We start from the raw sequence: 15,910 nt of genomic DNA on the forward strand, positions 1-15,910 counted from the left end.
TGCCATTTAATTAAAATTCATACAAGAGGAGATGGCAGAGCCTTGGCAGAGGTCTGCACTCTATGGAGTTACAGTGCCACATAATTTAGTTTATGCTCATGGACAGACGTTGAACATATTTTATATTAATTTCAGTTTAATCATGTATCAGGATGCATTCAGGGATGGGGGCTGGTCTATCCTCCAGATTTGGAATGGGAAAATGTATTCTCTACGTTGGGACGTCTACATTTGATTACATTTGATTACTAACATGTCCTCTAATATGTAAAGGATCATGGCCAAACTTTTGACAGTGACACATTCCTTGTTGTTTTTAATCCACTATGTGGTTAAAGTGCAGACTTCCAGTTATAATTGGGGGGTTTTTACATACATATTGGGTGAACCATGTAGGAATCTTTATAAATAGTCCCCCAGATTTTAGCGGACCAAAGGTAATTGGCTGCTCAAATGTTTCTTGAACAAGTTTGTTACATTTCATCATTAGTTCATGCATAAAAGAGCTAGCAGAAGGTCAAGAGTTGATTCTGGGAGTGTTATCTGCATTTGGAGTGTTATTGGTGTCTCAACATGAGGACCAAAGAAGTGTCAAAGCCAGTAAAGTAGGCCATCATTAGGCTGTAATACCAGAATAAATCAATCAGAGACAAAGGCAAAAAAATTAGGTGTGTCAAAATTTTTGTTTGGTACATTAAAAAGCAAGAACACAGTCATTTGAATGGTGAAGAAAAATCCCTTTGTAACTGTTCAACTGATCAAAGAAGATCATCAAGACAAGACTACCCCATGCAAACCCCTCGCCAGCCTCAAGAATAGAATGGTCAGGTTACAGTTTGCAAAAACATTGATTAAAAAAAGTTCTGGAACAAAGTGTTATGGACAGATGAGACAAAGATAAACCTGTACCAGAGTGATGGAAAGAAGAATGGTGTAAAAAAGGAACCGCTCCAAAGCATACCAACTCATCTGTCAAACTTGGTGGAGGTAGTGTTATTGCTTGGGCATGTACGGCTTCCAGTGGAACTGTGTTTGTTGATGATGTCACTGCTGATATCAGCAGCAGGACGAATGTCGAAGTATCCAGATACTTATCTGCTAAGATCCAATTACGCATCAAAATGAATTCATCATGCAGAAGGACAGTGATCCAAAACAACCAAAGGAGTTTTTTGGACCAACATGTGGAATGTTCTTGAATGTCCAAGACAATCACCTGACCTCAGTCCAATTGAGCATGTGTTTCACTTCCTGAAGACCAGACTGGAAGCAAATAGCCCCCAAAACAACCAGGAGCTGACGAGGGCTGCAGTACAGGCCTTGCAGAGCATCATTAGGGAACATACCCAGCATCTGGTAGACTTTAGGGCAGTCATTGATTACAAAGGATGTACAACAAAACATTGAATATGATGACTTTATTTCAGTTTTCTTTGTCCAATTACTTCTGGTCCCCTGAAATTGCTGGAGGCTATGTATAAAAATGGCTGTAATTCCTACAAGGTTCATCCAATTTTTGCTGGAGTACATGGGGAAAACCAAAAAATAAAATAAAATGTATCACTGTCCACATACTTACGGACTGCACTGTATGCACTCTCAACTGCGGAAACATATACTCCTGAGCTCAGTAGTACTTGGGACTAAAGATAGCCCATCTACCTTACTTTGCAAAAAGGCGTAATGCTGGCACCTCACTTTGATAAGCCTTAGTACAGCTTAGTGACTTTGGTAAGCCTGCTTTTAGTACTGCTGCTGTGTCTTTAAAACTGCCCTCAGTTTCTTTGCTGCAGAAGTTCACCAGCTTCAAAAAAGCTAGCGTAATTTCCGCTATGTCTTCCAGACCCAGTTCCCTGTTACTGCATTTCTAGGAGTCAGTGCTCTGAATATGTAGCATTCCTTGGGGGAGGGGGGTGGTTGTGATTTCTGGGTCAAGCTCAAGCACCATTCACTGTGACAGGAAATAATGGCATGGAAGTGAAGGAGAAAGAGGCCACTGTCTCTTCATTGCTAGATCTGTCCAAGTCCAAACATTGTTACTTTTGCAATCTACAGGCCCCTTTGACAACCCTCATAGTGCAAGCTCTCCTGCTTTGTTGTAGGGCTGAACGATTAATCGAATTCAAACCGACATCACAATGTAATAGAATGCGATTTTCAAATCGCAAAGGCTGCGATTAAAAAAAAAATAAAAATATATATTTTCCCCATGTTACACAATCTAACCAGAGGGTCGGAAACACCTGGCCACGTGGGGTTCACGTACACGCACGCTACCCTACGCTCACGTGACATGCAGAGAGCACGTCAAACACGTGAGAGCAGTAGATGAAGATAACAACTTGCCACGCCATATCTTGTGAAAATGGCCTCGGCAGTACCGAACACTGAAGAGGATACTTTAGTGTCAAAGAGGAGCAGTACGTCAGTTGTCTGGACGTATTTTGGATTTCGGAAAGAAGATACGGCACAGAGTAGGGTATTGTGCAGAACGTGTCTTGCTACCATAGCTACAACACGGGGCAACACTACAAACCTGTTCCAACATTTAAAAAAACATCACAAGGCCATGTATGACCTTTGCATGGCTAAAACCCCGACCACCAGTGTGTCAAGTAGGCCGAATACCACCCGGCAGGGATCACTGACCGAAATGTTCGACAGTATAACTCCATATGAACGACATTCAAAACAGCACCGCGAAATTACTCAGGCGATAGCGGAGTTCATAGGGAAAGATATGATGCCCCTCAACACGGTGACCAAGGCTGGGTTTACGGCTTTGGTAAAGAGACTGGATAAACGTTACAGCATGCCATCCCGCACATATTTTAGCCAGGTTGCCATACCGGAGCTATACAAAACATGCAGGCAGAGAGTCACAGCGGAGCTAAAAACAGCGGAGTTTTTCGCTACTACCACGGACATGTGGTCAAGCCGTACAGCAGAACCCTATCAGAGTCTGACCGTGCATTTCATCAATGAAGGATTTGACCTCAAAGCTTGCTGTCTTCAGACTGCTTACTTCCCGGACGACCACACTGGGGAGAACATTGCAGCCGGCCTGAGAGAGGGACTAGCCAGCTGGGACCTCGATGAAGACAACCATGTCTGCGTAACAACGGACAATGCATCGAACATGGTGAAGGCAGCGCAGCTTAACGAGTGGACCAGGCTCCAGTGTTTTGGCCACCGATTACATCTTGCCATTGGTAAGTTTCTTTCAGTATTTTTATAACGTGAGAGAGAGAATAAGAAGAGAACGTGAACGATTAAGAACAGAATAGTTGAATGAATTATTAAGTTTGTTTTCTAATGTAGCTAGATGTGTGTGTGTGTGTGTGTGTGTGTGTGTGTGTGTGTGTGTGTGTGTGTGTGTGTGTGTGTGTGAGAGAGAGAGAGAATAAGAAGAGAACGTGAACGATTAAGAACAGAATAGTTGAATGAATGATTAAGTTTGTTTTCTAATGTAGCTGTGTGTGTGTGTGTGTGTGTGTGAGAGAGAGAGAATAAGAAGAGAACGTGAACGATTAAGAACAGAATAGTTGAATGAATGATTAAGTTTGTTTTCTAATGTAGCTGTGTGTGTATGTGTGCGTGCTTGTGATAGCCTAGTAACACACAACTTAAATTGTATGAAGTACACTAATGTAATTTTTTAAAATTTCTTTCAGAAAATGCAATGAAAGATGACAGAGTGTCAAGAGCAACAGGGCTGTGCAAAAAGCTGGTGGGGCACTTCTCCCACAGTTGGAAGAAGAAGGCAGCAATGACTGAGGCACAGAGGGAGCTCAATCTTCCTGAGCATGCCCTCATAACTGAGTGCCCAACAAGATAGGGATCCAAAGAATTGATGATTGCAAGAGTGCTGGAACAGATCAAGGCCATATCCCAGGTATTGTCAAGCGATCGAAATGCGCGCCACCTCATCCCGACCTGGCAGGATATTGAAGTGTTAGAGTCCATTCACAAGGCGCTGCATCCTCTCCAGGAATTTACTGATGCTCTTTCTGGAGAGGAGTACATCAGCATCTCTTACCTCAAGCCAATTCTCCATCTTCTGGCCGCATCACTCCTGGCTGAAGATGATGAGGACACTGACCTGTCTAGGTCAATTAAAACCAAGGTCCTGGCATACCTCAAAGAGAAATATAGCGACCCCGACACCCAGGAGCTTTTGGACGTTGCGTCATTTCTGGACCCGAGGTTCAAAATACAGTACATCAGAGCAGACCACATCCCTGCCATTAAGACTCGACTGAAGACTGAAATGGAGCAGTCAGCAAGACAAGTTAAGATAAATTCTAATAATAATAATAATAATAATAATAATAATAATAATAATGTTCTTGAATATGATACTGACAATGTTATCCTCATCCCTCATTGCAAAACTAAAACTTTTTTTTAATCTGGCAGGAGAAGAGGTCCCGTACAGAAACCGTTTCGAAGGCTCAAAGTGCAAAGCCCTCTGCGGAAAAGGCAAAGAAGTCTCTCTGCAGTTTCTTCAAGACCAGTGTGGCATCTCCTGCTTTGCTTGTGCAACTTGACAATGTCGTGGAGGCTGAGTTGAATACTTACCTATTTACCCCTGCCATTGACGGAGAAGAAAATCCCCTGGCCTGGTGGAAGCTGCACAAGATCAACTTTCCACAACTGAGCAAGTTGGCCCGCAAGTATCTTTGTGTACCAGCCACAAGTTCCCCCTCAGAACGTCTGTTTAGCACTGGAGGGAATATAGTAACTTGTACTCGCTCTTCCTTAAAACCAGCAAAAGTTGATATGCTGGTTTTCCTGGCAAAAAACATCTGAACTACTGAGAACCGTACAGTAGGATGATTGTGGCCGGCAGAGCCATACTCCTTGTCCTTGTGCACTTTAGTCTGTGTGGTTTGTTACTGTTACTGTGGAGATCAGTAAGATTCGTATTTATTTAATTCATATTAATGTTCACAGTGTTTCTTTTTCTTTTAAATTGTATTAAAAAGTGCAATCCACACGTTTACATATTACATTACGACGACTTGTGAGTTATCTAAATATTTTTAGAGTGGTAGAGCCAGAGATTTGTTCTTATTTCTGCACTTTAGTTTGTGTGATTGTGTGAGTTTGTGTGATTTGTTGTGTGATTTGTTACTGTTACTGGAGATCAGTAAGATACTAAGATTTGTATTTATTTTTCATATTAATGTTCACCAGGCCTGTTGTTCTGCAGTGCTTTGTTTGTCAGATTTTATTAAAACGTTAAGTCATGATAATTATATTACATGTTTACAAGGCTTGAAGTTAAATCAATGTCAATATTCTACTGTGATTGAAGGTTTTTCTTTTTATAATTCATTAGTTAAATAAAGATATGTTCATATCAATTCATGCATCAATTCATCTCATTTCATCATAACACGTAGGCCTGGCCTACAGGAAAGAGCAGGTTATATGTTGACTGTATCTAATGTGTTGGTCATACTATAGAATGATTTATTGCTTGTGTTTAGTGAATAATACAGAAGATAAGGAACTTCCAAAAAAAAATCGCATACTAAATCGCAATCGCAATATTGGTCTAAAAAATCGCAATTAGATTATTTTCCAAAATCGTTCAGCCCTACTTTGTTGTACCACCTGCTGCCATTTTGTAAGTTATTGATGGGGATCAGAAACTGTATTTTTAATCTATTGGTTTTTTTTCTCTCTCTAGTTGGCATGTTTAAAGAGAAAATGTTCAAAGTGCAGTGAAAAGATTCACAGAAGATGATTTCTTTCCCAAAATGTTTGCTGCAAATATGCGATTGTTCTCTTTTTTATGGTCAGGAGAAAGTGTGCAGAATTATATTCTTTGTGTCAGCTCTCCACTGAAAAGTAAAGACTTCTTGGAATTTGTTTGCTGTTCACCAGGTAAATAAAGTGTGCTTTTCTGCTCACCTTATCATCAAGAGAGATTCAAGTTTTTTTATTCACTCACCAATGCTTGGTAAACCCTGTGCATATGGGAGAACCCTGATGAAAACCATTTCTGTTCTAAGCCTCTCATTATTACTGCAGTTGTAAGCAGTTTATTCCCTGAAGTATATTCCTTAACCTTGTATTTGACTTCGTTGTCATTGCATGGGGGGCACAGCAGTGAGTGATATTTTAATTTGGTTGCTATAATTCCTGCAGTAGCATTTTTTGAGTGACATCTGGCACACACATACAAATATGGGTATTTAATATGGAACTTTTGTGATAATATGAATGTTTATAATTTTAATGTCCATAATAAGTACATCTCAAGGCTTGCGAGAGAAAATGCAGGGGAATAAGTTATTCTATACAACCAAAATGTAACTGAAGCTATTCTGAAAAAGAAGGATTTGGTAATGACATTTGTTTTTCCTGTTTGATGTTTAGCATTTCTGTATCTGGGCTAGCTCAGTTTAAATGTTTGTTAATCCTGTTTTCTTAGTCAATAGTGTTGGTGAAGTTTCATTATTTTTAAGATGGATATTTTGTTGGGCAAATTAGATTTCCAATTACTGCCACCCAGTGCCACCCGGAGGGAAATGAAGTTAACGGTGCAGTTAATTTTGTGGCTTACACTATGACTGAAATGGTGTAAACGGATAATGAGTTCTTGCGTAAGACAAGCTGTTCAGTTCCCTCAAATTTGTAGCAATATCCAACCATTGCTGAAATCCTCTAAGCCCTTGTCAGTGTGACGAATGTGAAACCTTGAATGGGGCAGAGCCACATCAAATCCTGTACTGGACCTGCTTGTTTGCTGCCATCCTAATGAATTAACAGTTACATTAGTTATTTATCCAAAGCAACGTATAATTGGTTAGACAAAGCAGGGGTCCATCCCCCTGGAGCTATGTGAAGTTAAAGGCTTTGCTCAATGACCCAACAGCTGCACTAATCTTACTGTCGCTAGAATGGGGCTTGAACCACCAACTTTCCAGGTTCCAGTCAATTCAGGCTGCCCAGAAATGTACTTTCGTTGTGTAAAAGTCGTAGCCAAATAAAATATATGTTGCCGTTTTTCTGGCAGCATTGGCACTTGTAGAAATTGCTAATTTGAAGGGAAAACATTTTCAAACAAGTTCACTAAGCAATTTAGGGCGGCACGGATGGTGCAGTGGGTAGCACTGCCGCCTCACAGCAAGGAGGTCCTGGGTACGAATCTCGAGTTTGCATGTTCTCCCTGTGCTTGCATGGGTTTCCTCCGGGTACGCCGGTTTCCTCCCACAGTCCAAAGACATGCAGGTTGGGCTGATTGGAGAGTCTAAATTGCCCGTAGGTATGAGTGTGTGAGTGAATGGTGTGTGTGCCCTGTGATGGACTGCCGACCTTTCCAGGGTGTATTCCTGCCTTTCGCCCAATGTATGCTGGGATAGGCTCCAGCCCCCCTGCGACCCTGTTCAGGATAAGCGGGTCAAGATAATGGATGGATGGACTAAGCAATTTAAGTTTCTTTAAGACAGATTGCGCTGTAATAGTCTTGCGCTGAAGTGGTTTTACATAACATACAGTATATAATTTCTGGATTTTTACCTGAGGTGGGTCTGCCTGTCTACCTCAGGGTCTCATCAATGAGGAGAGGGCAACAGCTAGGGTTTGCTCCTGTCTGACAGCTAGCAATGTATCCCACAATTATTTAAATAGGTTTAAATGGTAAATGGTTAGCATTTATATAGCGCCTTTATCCAAAGCGCTGTACAATTGATGCTTCTCATTCACCCATTCATACCCACACTCACACACCAGTGGTGCTGTGCAAGGCACCAGCCAGCTCAACAGGAGCATTTGGGGGTTAGGTGTCTTGATCAGGGACACTTCGACACACCCAGGGTGGGATCCCTCTGACTGCCAGATGACTGCTCTTACCATCGGAGCATCTAGTCAGACTGTGCCATATCCACTTATTGGTACCAAACCGTGAGTAATTTTGTAATTTAAATAAAGAATAGAACCGTTTCGTTTTAATGGACATTCTTCAGTCTTTCTTAACCCCATTTTATTGGCTCTAAAGCGTGGGAGTCCTACAGGACCATGGACAGCGATGGCCTCACATTCAGGTTTGTGCAGCTGGTGTTGGATGGTGATTAGCGTAGCCGTTGCGTGCAGTCTACACCATGCTTGCTTTTAAAAGGCGGGTAAGTCCGGGTCAATTCAATACACTTTTGGGCCGCATCATCACAGATGTGATTTGGCATTCATATTTGGTCTTATAAGAAACCACTGGAACTGAAATTACACTCGTCTCAGATCCTTGTTAATGAAGATATGGGCTTACAAAGTGTGGCCAAGTTAGTGTGACTTCATGACTTTGACATATCTACATTACTATAGGTCATAGAGAAATTGTTATATCATTTTAAAAGTCTTTGCGCTGTTTTTTGTTTTAACTGTGTTATGTGTGATTATAATCTTGAAAGTTAGATGGAATTTTCACCAGTTGTGTTATAATATGATCAACCTCTCCAGAATATTTGGTTTTGTTGTTTTGAGTCATTGCTGAAATGTCATTTCTTATCTGGAGTGGCATCACAATGTTGTTGAACATAATTAGTGCTAACATAAACGCAAAATGTCAGTGCTGATACCTTCTTGATAGGCCCATTTTGATGTAATGAAGTTAAGACGCAATGTACTTTATTTTCCTCCAAACAAAAAGCATGGTAACAAAAAAGGCCCACTCAGCAAAAACAGCCAAACCGAAACAGAAGAAAAGCAAAAAGATTTCTGAAAGGTACCTACAAGTTGCAACTCTGCTAAGACTGAAATCCAGAAATCCAAAACGAGCAGATTATAAACTTGTAACTTGGAAAATTTGAGGTGGAAGGCAAAGGCCCAGACGGAGTGCAGGAATCATCATTCGGTCAGGGAGTGCGCAAACAAACATTCCAACCGAAACTCCAGTAATGGCTGTTGTAAGCAATTAGTAATGTGATACCATTATTTATCTGGAATGGTATCTGAGCTACAAATTAAAAACCCAACACAAAATTTGATTTATGTGTTGATGATATAATGAGCTAAATGTAGAAATTTACAATAATCACAGTCATCTCATTCATTCCCTGTATTTTCACTGTGATAGGGTTCTGTCCCTATGACTGATCATTCAATTCACCTGTTTATTCTAGATGTGATTTTTATTCTAGAGTGATATCCCGTTCTGACACCGACACCATAAAAAAACCTATTAGAATATTGCCTGATACAGGCCCTGTGCAATCCTTCATTCTAGAGAGAGTGTTGGCAATTCTGGAACAGTCTAGTTGTGGTGCTGATGGCATTGAACTCAAAGCATTGAGTTTGGCATAACGAAAGCTCCTTTTCACACTGTTTTCTTGCTGTGTGCCATGGTTTCTGGCTTTGTAAAAGTAGCGGTTTGTTCTCAGCTAAATTATTCTTGGTAATGATTTCGCTGAAGGAAACGTGTTTTCTCTGCCCAATAACGAATAAGCTTAGCATGGACTAAAGCGCTGATAACATGGCTATAGAGTTTCTCTCTGTTTTCCTTATATGTGCGATGACGTTCACTCAAGCTTGCAAATTTAATGACACGGTCGATCTCTCCCGGGCTTTTTTTGCTGATCCTGTGTCTGAAAATATTATGGTCCCTTCTGAGGCTGTTGCTAACGATGATATTGTGAACTCTGTTACTGGAGGTTTCTGATTCATCAATTCCACACAACCAGCTTTTGTTTTGTGCAAGCAGGGAGTAAATGGACAAAACTGCTGCATTTCATACAGCTTTCTTCATGTATCCATTGCAATGAATTTGTATTGTTTGATTATCTGTGCAAAATTTGATTGATTTGCATCGAAGAGTTAGTCATTCAGTTCTGAATAGTATGCCTGGAAGCAGGGCCCAGCCCCCCCCCAAAAAAAATTGTCACATAATTTTCCGGAGGTAAATGTGAATGTTGCCCTCATTTCCCCTCCAGGTCCAGGACACACCCCCCGCCCCCCCCCCCCCCCCCGTCCTCTCCGCCCCCTCACCAGTAGAGCAGCACATTCACACCAGACTACTGGAGTTGTATTTATGTGAAGGAAACTCCACAAACCGCTTATACTTATACTCTTACTGAGTAAATCTTTTGACCATTTAGGACATGTCATGGAAGGAAGAGCTTATTGCATTTGTAATAATGTTGGAGTGTTGGGGTAATTTGTAATTTGTACTTAAAATCGAAATACCCCATGGTGTCAACTCTGGCCTTTCTAGTGGTAATCTGATCAAACGGGCTTCTATGAGAAATTAAGTGGCATATCTTGTTGAACTGTCTTGCTGACCCCAGTGCTAGCCCTTGGTGTTCATTCTGCTTGCTGCTTTTTTTTACAGTACACAGTTAGGAAAATCGCACCAGCCAGTGTTCCAGAGGATAGTAAAAGTTTTACCCAATGTTGATAACTGGGAAGCCTATCTCGATAACGTTGCATTGTATTCCCTTGGAAGGGCTGGGTACTGCCAGTTTTTATATATATAGAAACTTTTCTTCTATCACCCTTCACTAACCTTCTGAATGCTTTTCACATTTCTGGGGTCCCCTGACTGTCAGCGTGATTTTGATGTTGTCAAGCACCCTGGTTTTGTCTGCTCCTGATTTCACGAAGCCATTTATTTTAGAGGTTGACGCAGTGGCACCGGGGCAGGTGGAGTGTTGTTTCAAGAGGATAAAGCCTTTGAAGACTAGCCATCTTAGTTAGTTTTTGGATTGGAGGATAGGGACCAGAGTTACTCTTCAGTCTACAGAATTCATGTCCAATCCCCATTCCCCACTTTTTCTTTTTTTTACCCTGTTACATCTGACTTAGACCGGGTTATACTGTAATACCCCGGCGCGGTTTGTTTGGTGGGGAAAGAAGCTTGATGAATCCACTGCTGTGTGTTCTCTTCCACTGCTCCTCGACACCCCAGGGACTAACCACACCCCTGTCCCCCTAGTCTCTGAGGAAATAGCTCCCCCTTAGTTACATTTTGGATGTTTTCTCTTTTTTAGTCTTGTATTTAATCCTTCTTTTTGTTTCATATTCCCTCGGAAGTGAATAATTAAATAGCCACAAGCACCCTTCAGCTGCTTGTGTTCTCCTGCTCAATCACAGCCCTAGAGGGGAACTCTGCCTGACACAGCACCTCAGTGGCTTTTCATTTCTGAAAAGGCTGTGCTATGACAATTCCAATTCATTCAATTTTCGGCCTGGGAAGGCTAGGCAGCGATTTTTTTAATGATTCCAACATTGAAGTGCCCTTTTCTATCGATTATATAAGTAACGTTGGTATTTATGTGAAATGGACTGCATTTATATAGTGCTTTTATGCAAAGCGAGGTGCAATTAACCCATTCACGCATACAGTCACATGCCAATGGTGTAAGGCTGCCATGCCAATCCCCCATAGGCTCATCGGGAGCAATTGGGTTAGGTTCAGGGATACCTTGTCACACCCAGAGTCGGGGAATGAACCGGCAACAACCGACTGCCAGACAGCCGTTCTTACCTCCTGAGCTAATGTTCGTTCAAACTAATGATAGGTTTATTGTATGTGCATAATAGCATCTGAAATGCAAATGCTGTTGTTGTGTTGTTGACATTTGCATCTTTCTTCATATGACAGATTTTAAAAAATCTGTGTTCATATGTGTGCTTGTTCACAGCTGTCATGTGAGTAGCCGTGTCATTACTGATACCCTTTTTCTCTTTGGCAGGCTGCTCATTGAAGAGAATGAGGCCGATGTTACTCTCTGTGTTGGTTCCAGCACATTCCGGGCCCACAAGGCGGTTGTGCTGGCCCGGGCACCGCATCTCCTTGAGGATGCATCTGCAGACTCAGACTTGATCCATGTAAAAAACCTGAAGACCGCAGAGCTGAAGGACTTTTTACTGTAAGTTTGTAAATCGCCTACAATTCATCACTGTTTTCAGCCGGGGGGGATGTGCTTCTGCTTGTTATACATTTTTACTCAAAGACTCACTTAATGAATGTTGCCTGTAACAAGTAGCTGCTCAACTTCACAATACTGCATTACAAAATACTGTGCAAAATCCATTAAATGTGTGACCCGTTCTATCATAAGTCGCAACAGTCAATTTCACACAAATCAATGTTTATGTAAAAATTCTCATTTTTAGCCTTTCATAAGCTCCATGTCTTAATGCCTAATTCAAACTAAAAGATGTCAAAGTGAAAGTAACACTGGAGTTGTGCATTGTTTGTAGGCTAGCCAGCTTGTCACTGTTCACCAGTCACAAACAAGCATATCAGCTGCGTTCGTGGCTACATGTTAATGTATTTGCTTTCATGCCGTTTTCCTCAAGAAACATGGTTTGGTGTAACGGGACCCAACTCCCTTGATATCTGGAGTAGAGAGATAACTTGGGTATCGTTAGAAAGCTTATATTCCCCTCTTTAGATTACTAAACTCAAAATACATTTTGGATTCAATACGACTGCTTTTGACAGAGCAAGTCGCATTGAGCTATTATGCAGTTTTTCTTTATATTTCAATATATACATATAGGGGAATATGTTAAACAATTAGTGAACAGATTGATTTTTAAACTTTTAAAATTCTGTATGAACTGCAGATACTTGCCTGGTGTCTTGCAGATAAGGACTTATAGCATAAGGACTAATATTATAGTCTCTAATTCATTACATTACATTACATTATTGGCATTTGGCAGACGCTCTTATCCAGAGCGACGTACAACAAAGTGCATACCCATAACCAGGGATAAGTTCGCTGAAAGACCCTAGAGGGAAGTACAATTTCAATTGCTACCTGTACAACAAAGATAAGGACGAGGGCCTTTTTTAATTTTTTTTTAATTTTTTTTTTTGAGAACAAAGAAACAAACAAACAGCAAAAGTGACCAAAGTTAACTATCCAAACACTGCTTACCTAGCCAACTAAGAATACCGATACACAAAGCAAGTCACAGAGACAACAATTAAGGTTCACACAGGGAGGTAGGGAGGGATGGGGAGAGGTGCTGCTTGAAGAGGTGTGTCTTCCTCTAATTCCCTTGCAATTAGTGTTATTGCATTTGCTTAATTAAAAAAATACAGGTATACCCTAAGTATATAAGGCTGTTCACTGGAGGGATATAACACGTGTATATGACTTGTGTAAATTTGTTCATGGAAAATAATAATCTGGTTAACACATACTACTTTAAACATCTAAAAGTAAGCAATACCACTACTTTTAATTCACATAATCCATGAATCTATTCCTGTCGCTAAGAAATTTGATTTGTCCACATTTGACTTCCCCACTTGTTATTTTCCTTTTTCATTGACGCACGCTCAAAACTGTAATAACTAACGATTTTATTCAGTGCATGAGAATGAATAGGCAAAGATATATTTGAAGTTTATTTTTATTGCTTATTTTATTGTATCATCGCGGAGAAGTGCGTAGTACAGCTTAAAATAACTTGTTGAAAACACCTGAGCCTAAGGTTTTAAAAGCGGTTCTGTGAACTATGGTCTCTTGCACAGCCCACTGAAGAAAATTCCAGCTCAAACCTTTGTGCTGGATAAAATGATTACAGTTATTACATTTATCTATGGCTGTGAACCACTAGAATTATTACCTAGGCCAGTGCAACCATTTCCATGGGCTTGATTGTTAACCTTTATGGCGATTCATAATTCTGACAAGTTCTAGTGCGAAGGTCTGAAATTAATGATCGTTTCAATGAGAAATACATGTTTGTTTGTTGGCCAAAGGTCATCCATAATGTTTTACATAATCATTCTTTTTGGATTGATGTACACAGGGTGACTGGGGAATTTATGGAATGACCCGAATGTGTTGTTTCAGGGATAGCAGAGGTTAAAAGTCCAGGGGCCAGAGTTCTGTCATGTGTTTCTTACAGCCATAGCCTGCTGATTACATGGACTAGTTCTAGGCTAATGAATTGCGCTAATTGGCGAATCCAATTGGAACAAAATCCTGGGGAGGAGTTTTACTTTATGAATCTGGATTATCCTCCTCTGAACATTTTCCTGTCTGTGCCCGCATGTTGACAAATGTGTGTGTGCACGCAGGCATTTTCTTACGTGTGTGTGTGTGTGTGCGTGCGCGCGTGTGTATATGTGTGCATATATATGTGTATGCACGCGCTTATGTGTGTGTGTGTCTTTATATGTATGTGTGTGTGTGTGTGTGTGTGTTCACATATGCGAGGGCGCGCTGGTTTGTGTGTTTGTGTGTGCACATGTGTATGTGTGTGCGTTTATGGGTACGAGGGTGCGCTGGTTTGTGTGTTTGTGTGTGCGCGTGTGTATATGTGTGTGTATGTGTGTGCGTTTATGGGTACGAGGGCGCGCTGGTTTGTGTGTTTGTGTGTGCGCGTGTGTATGTGTGTGTGTATGTGTGTGCATTTATGGGTACGAGGGCGCGCTAGTTTGTGTGTTTGTGTGTGCGCGTGTGTATGTGTGTGTGTATGTGTGTACGAGGGTGTGCTGGTGTGTGTGTGTGTGTGTGTGTGTTTACATGTGCAAGGGCGCGCTGGTTTGTGTGTTTGTATGTGCGTTTGTGTACGAGGGTGCGCTGGTGTGTGTGTGTGGTTGTGTGTGCAGCGGCAGCCCCAGGTCTCCTCTGATTTAGAGCCCCATGCATCAGCTCCTCTCCCCGCGTCCCGCTCTGCCGGAGCCGGGACAGGGCTTCATTCATTTGCGCTTATTCAATTTGACCTTATCGCTTTGTGCTCAAATTTATGCTCTCCTTCACGCTCCTAAACGGAGCGGCCTTGGCAATTACTGGCTTTCCTCCAAAGCTACGCCGTCGTGGCTTTCTCCCCACACCCATAAGCATCTAATGCATATTTATTTCTTTTATATTTGAATATATGAGCAGATATTCTTTCTGCCCAAGGATTTTTTCATAATGAACGTATGACCAATGAAATGGTTAGTGTTTAGGTTAAAGAATTGGTTTTGTGTGCATGCATTTTATTTTTATTTATTAACATATGAATGTTAATATGAATTTTTATTGTGACGCTTGTCTGCAGTACCACTGGTTTACTGACAGGGGGTGCTACAGTGACTTGTTTTGTGAGTAACAGAAGGTCCATTTATAGAACCTGCAGCGTGAACTGCCCAGTGTGAACGAGTGACAATAAGGGATTCAGAGCAATTCTGCTACAGTATGGCAGCATCGTCCCAGTTATAATAAACTGAGAGAAAAGCCAACTGTTTGTTTTGTGACGCAGTTTTGTGCATCGATGAACAGGACGAATTTAACCAGAGGCCATGGCAGATATGGGCAGTAAACTAGTGTGGTCCCTTGTCCCCCGTAGCAACCCCCCCATTCAGAGAATAAGGTGTGCCCAGAGACCTTAATAAAGGATCAAACCTGTTTTATCCAGTGGAGATCCAATACAGACAAGATGAGGGGAAGAAAACAGAAAATCGTAATTCAATTAATGGTGCCTTTAAACATGAAACAGCTTAGCGCGAGCAAGACAGCAGAATTTTCATCCTAGTACTCGGGGGGGAAAATGTAGAATCCTCAGATTCTGGTTCTGCGCAAACCTAAATCATTACAAACGACTTTAGTCACCTCTAGATAATGCAGCAGCAGGCTTCCCTGACGGTCCTGCAGAGGGGCTCGATGATAAAAACACACGCATGAGAGGACCGGGGGTGGCGGTACTGTGAAGGTGCTTTGGATGTGGCGGAGGCCTGCCCCGCCCTGCGCTCCCGATGCCATCTGTTCCCAAACTGGCAGGAACACCTCAACCATAGCCCACACCTCAGGCACTCCAGACCCATCTGTGGGAGAAGAGGGAGCTCGCCGTCGCCCTGCGACAGACCACATCAGCGCTCGTATCATTAGCTCGGCAAACACGGCCCCGGGGTTGGGCGCTTGTTCCAAAGCGACTGTTAATTTGAGTGAGCAATGAA

The 15,910-nt window shown here is 41.7% G+C and overlaps 2 protein-coding genes across 3 annotated transcripts in view; both read left to right on the plus strand.

Annotated features, from left to right (window-relative positions):
• Positions 1 to 15,910, plus strand: part of btbd8 (BTB domain containing 8) — a 51,581-nt gene that overhangs the window by 3,360 nt on the left and 32,311 nt on the right. Inside the window, exon 3 of the mRNA XM_061237224.1 lies at positions 11,697 to 11,873. Within this exon, the coding sequence (XP_061093208.1) occupies positions 11,697 to 11,873 (177 nt within the window). The remainder of the gene's footprint in view (positions 1 to 11,696; positions 11,874 to 15,910) is intronic.
• Positions 2,996 to 5,369, plus strand: LOC133127733 (E3 SUMO-protein ligase ZBED1). 2 transcript variants are annotated; one of them, XM_061240845.1, is made up of 4 exons: positions 2,996 to 3,212; positions 3,675 to 3,895; positions 3,992 to 4,291; positions 4,420 to 5,369. In XM_061240845.1, exons 2-4 carry the CDS (start codon positions 3,854 to 3,856, stop codon positions 4,810 to 4,812), a joined length of 735 nt encoding a protein of 244 aa, XP_061096829.1. In that variant the 5' UTR covers positions 2,996 to 3,212; positions 3,675 to 3,853; the 3' UTR covers positions 4,813 to 5,369. The 2 variants fall into 2 exon arrangements, with proteins under 2 accessions (XP_061096829.1, XP_061096828.1); XM_061240844.1 differs by having other exon boundaries at positions 3,675 to 4,291.

This window comes from Conger conger, chromosome 4 (assembly GCF_963514075.1).
Source record: "Conger conger chromosome 4, fConCon1.1, whole genome shotgun sequence".
In the NCBI taxonomy this organism is placed as follows: domain Eukaryota; kingdom Metazoa; phylum Chordata; class Actinopteri; order Anguilliformes; family Congridae; genus Conger; species Conger conger.

Bases quoted from the DNA above. Each gene is read 5' to 3' on its own strand.
- LOC133127733 (XM_061240844.1), top strand. From the start codon at position 3,854: ATGATTGCAAGAGTGCTGGAACAGATCAAGGCCATATCCCAGGTATTG. The intron at 4,292-4,419 runs GTTAAGATAAAT...TTAATCTGGCAG, and splicing joins TGGAGCAGTCAGCAAGACAA to GAGAAGAGGTCCCGTACAGA.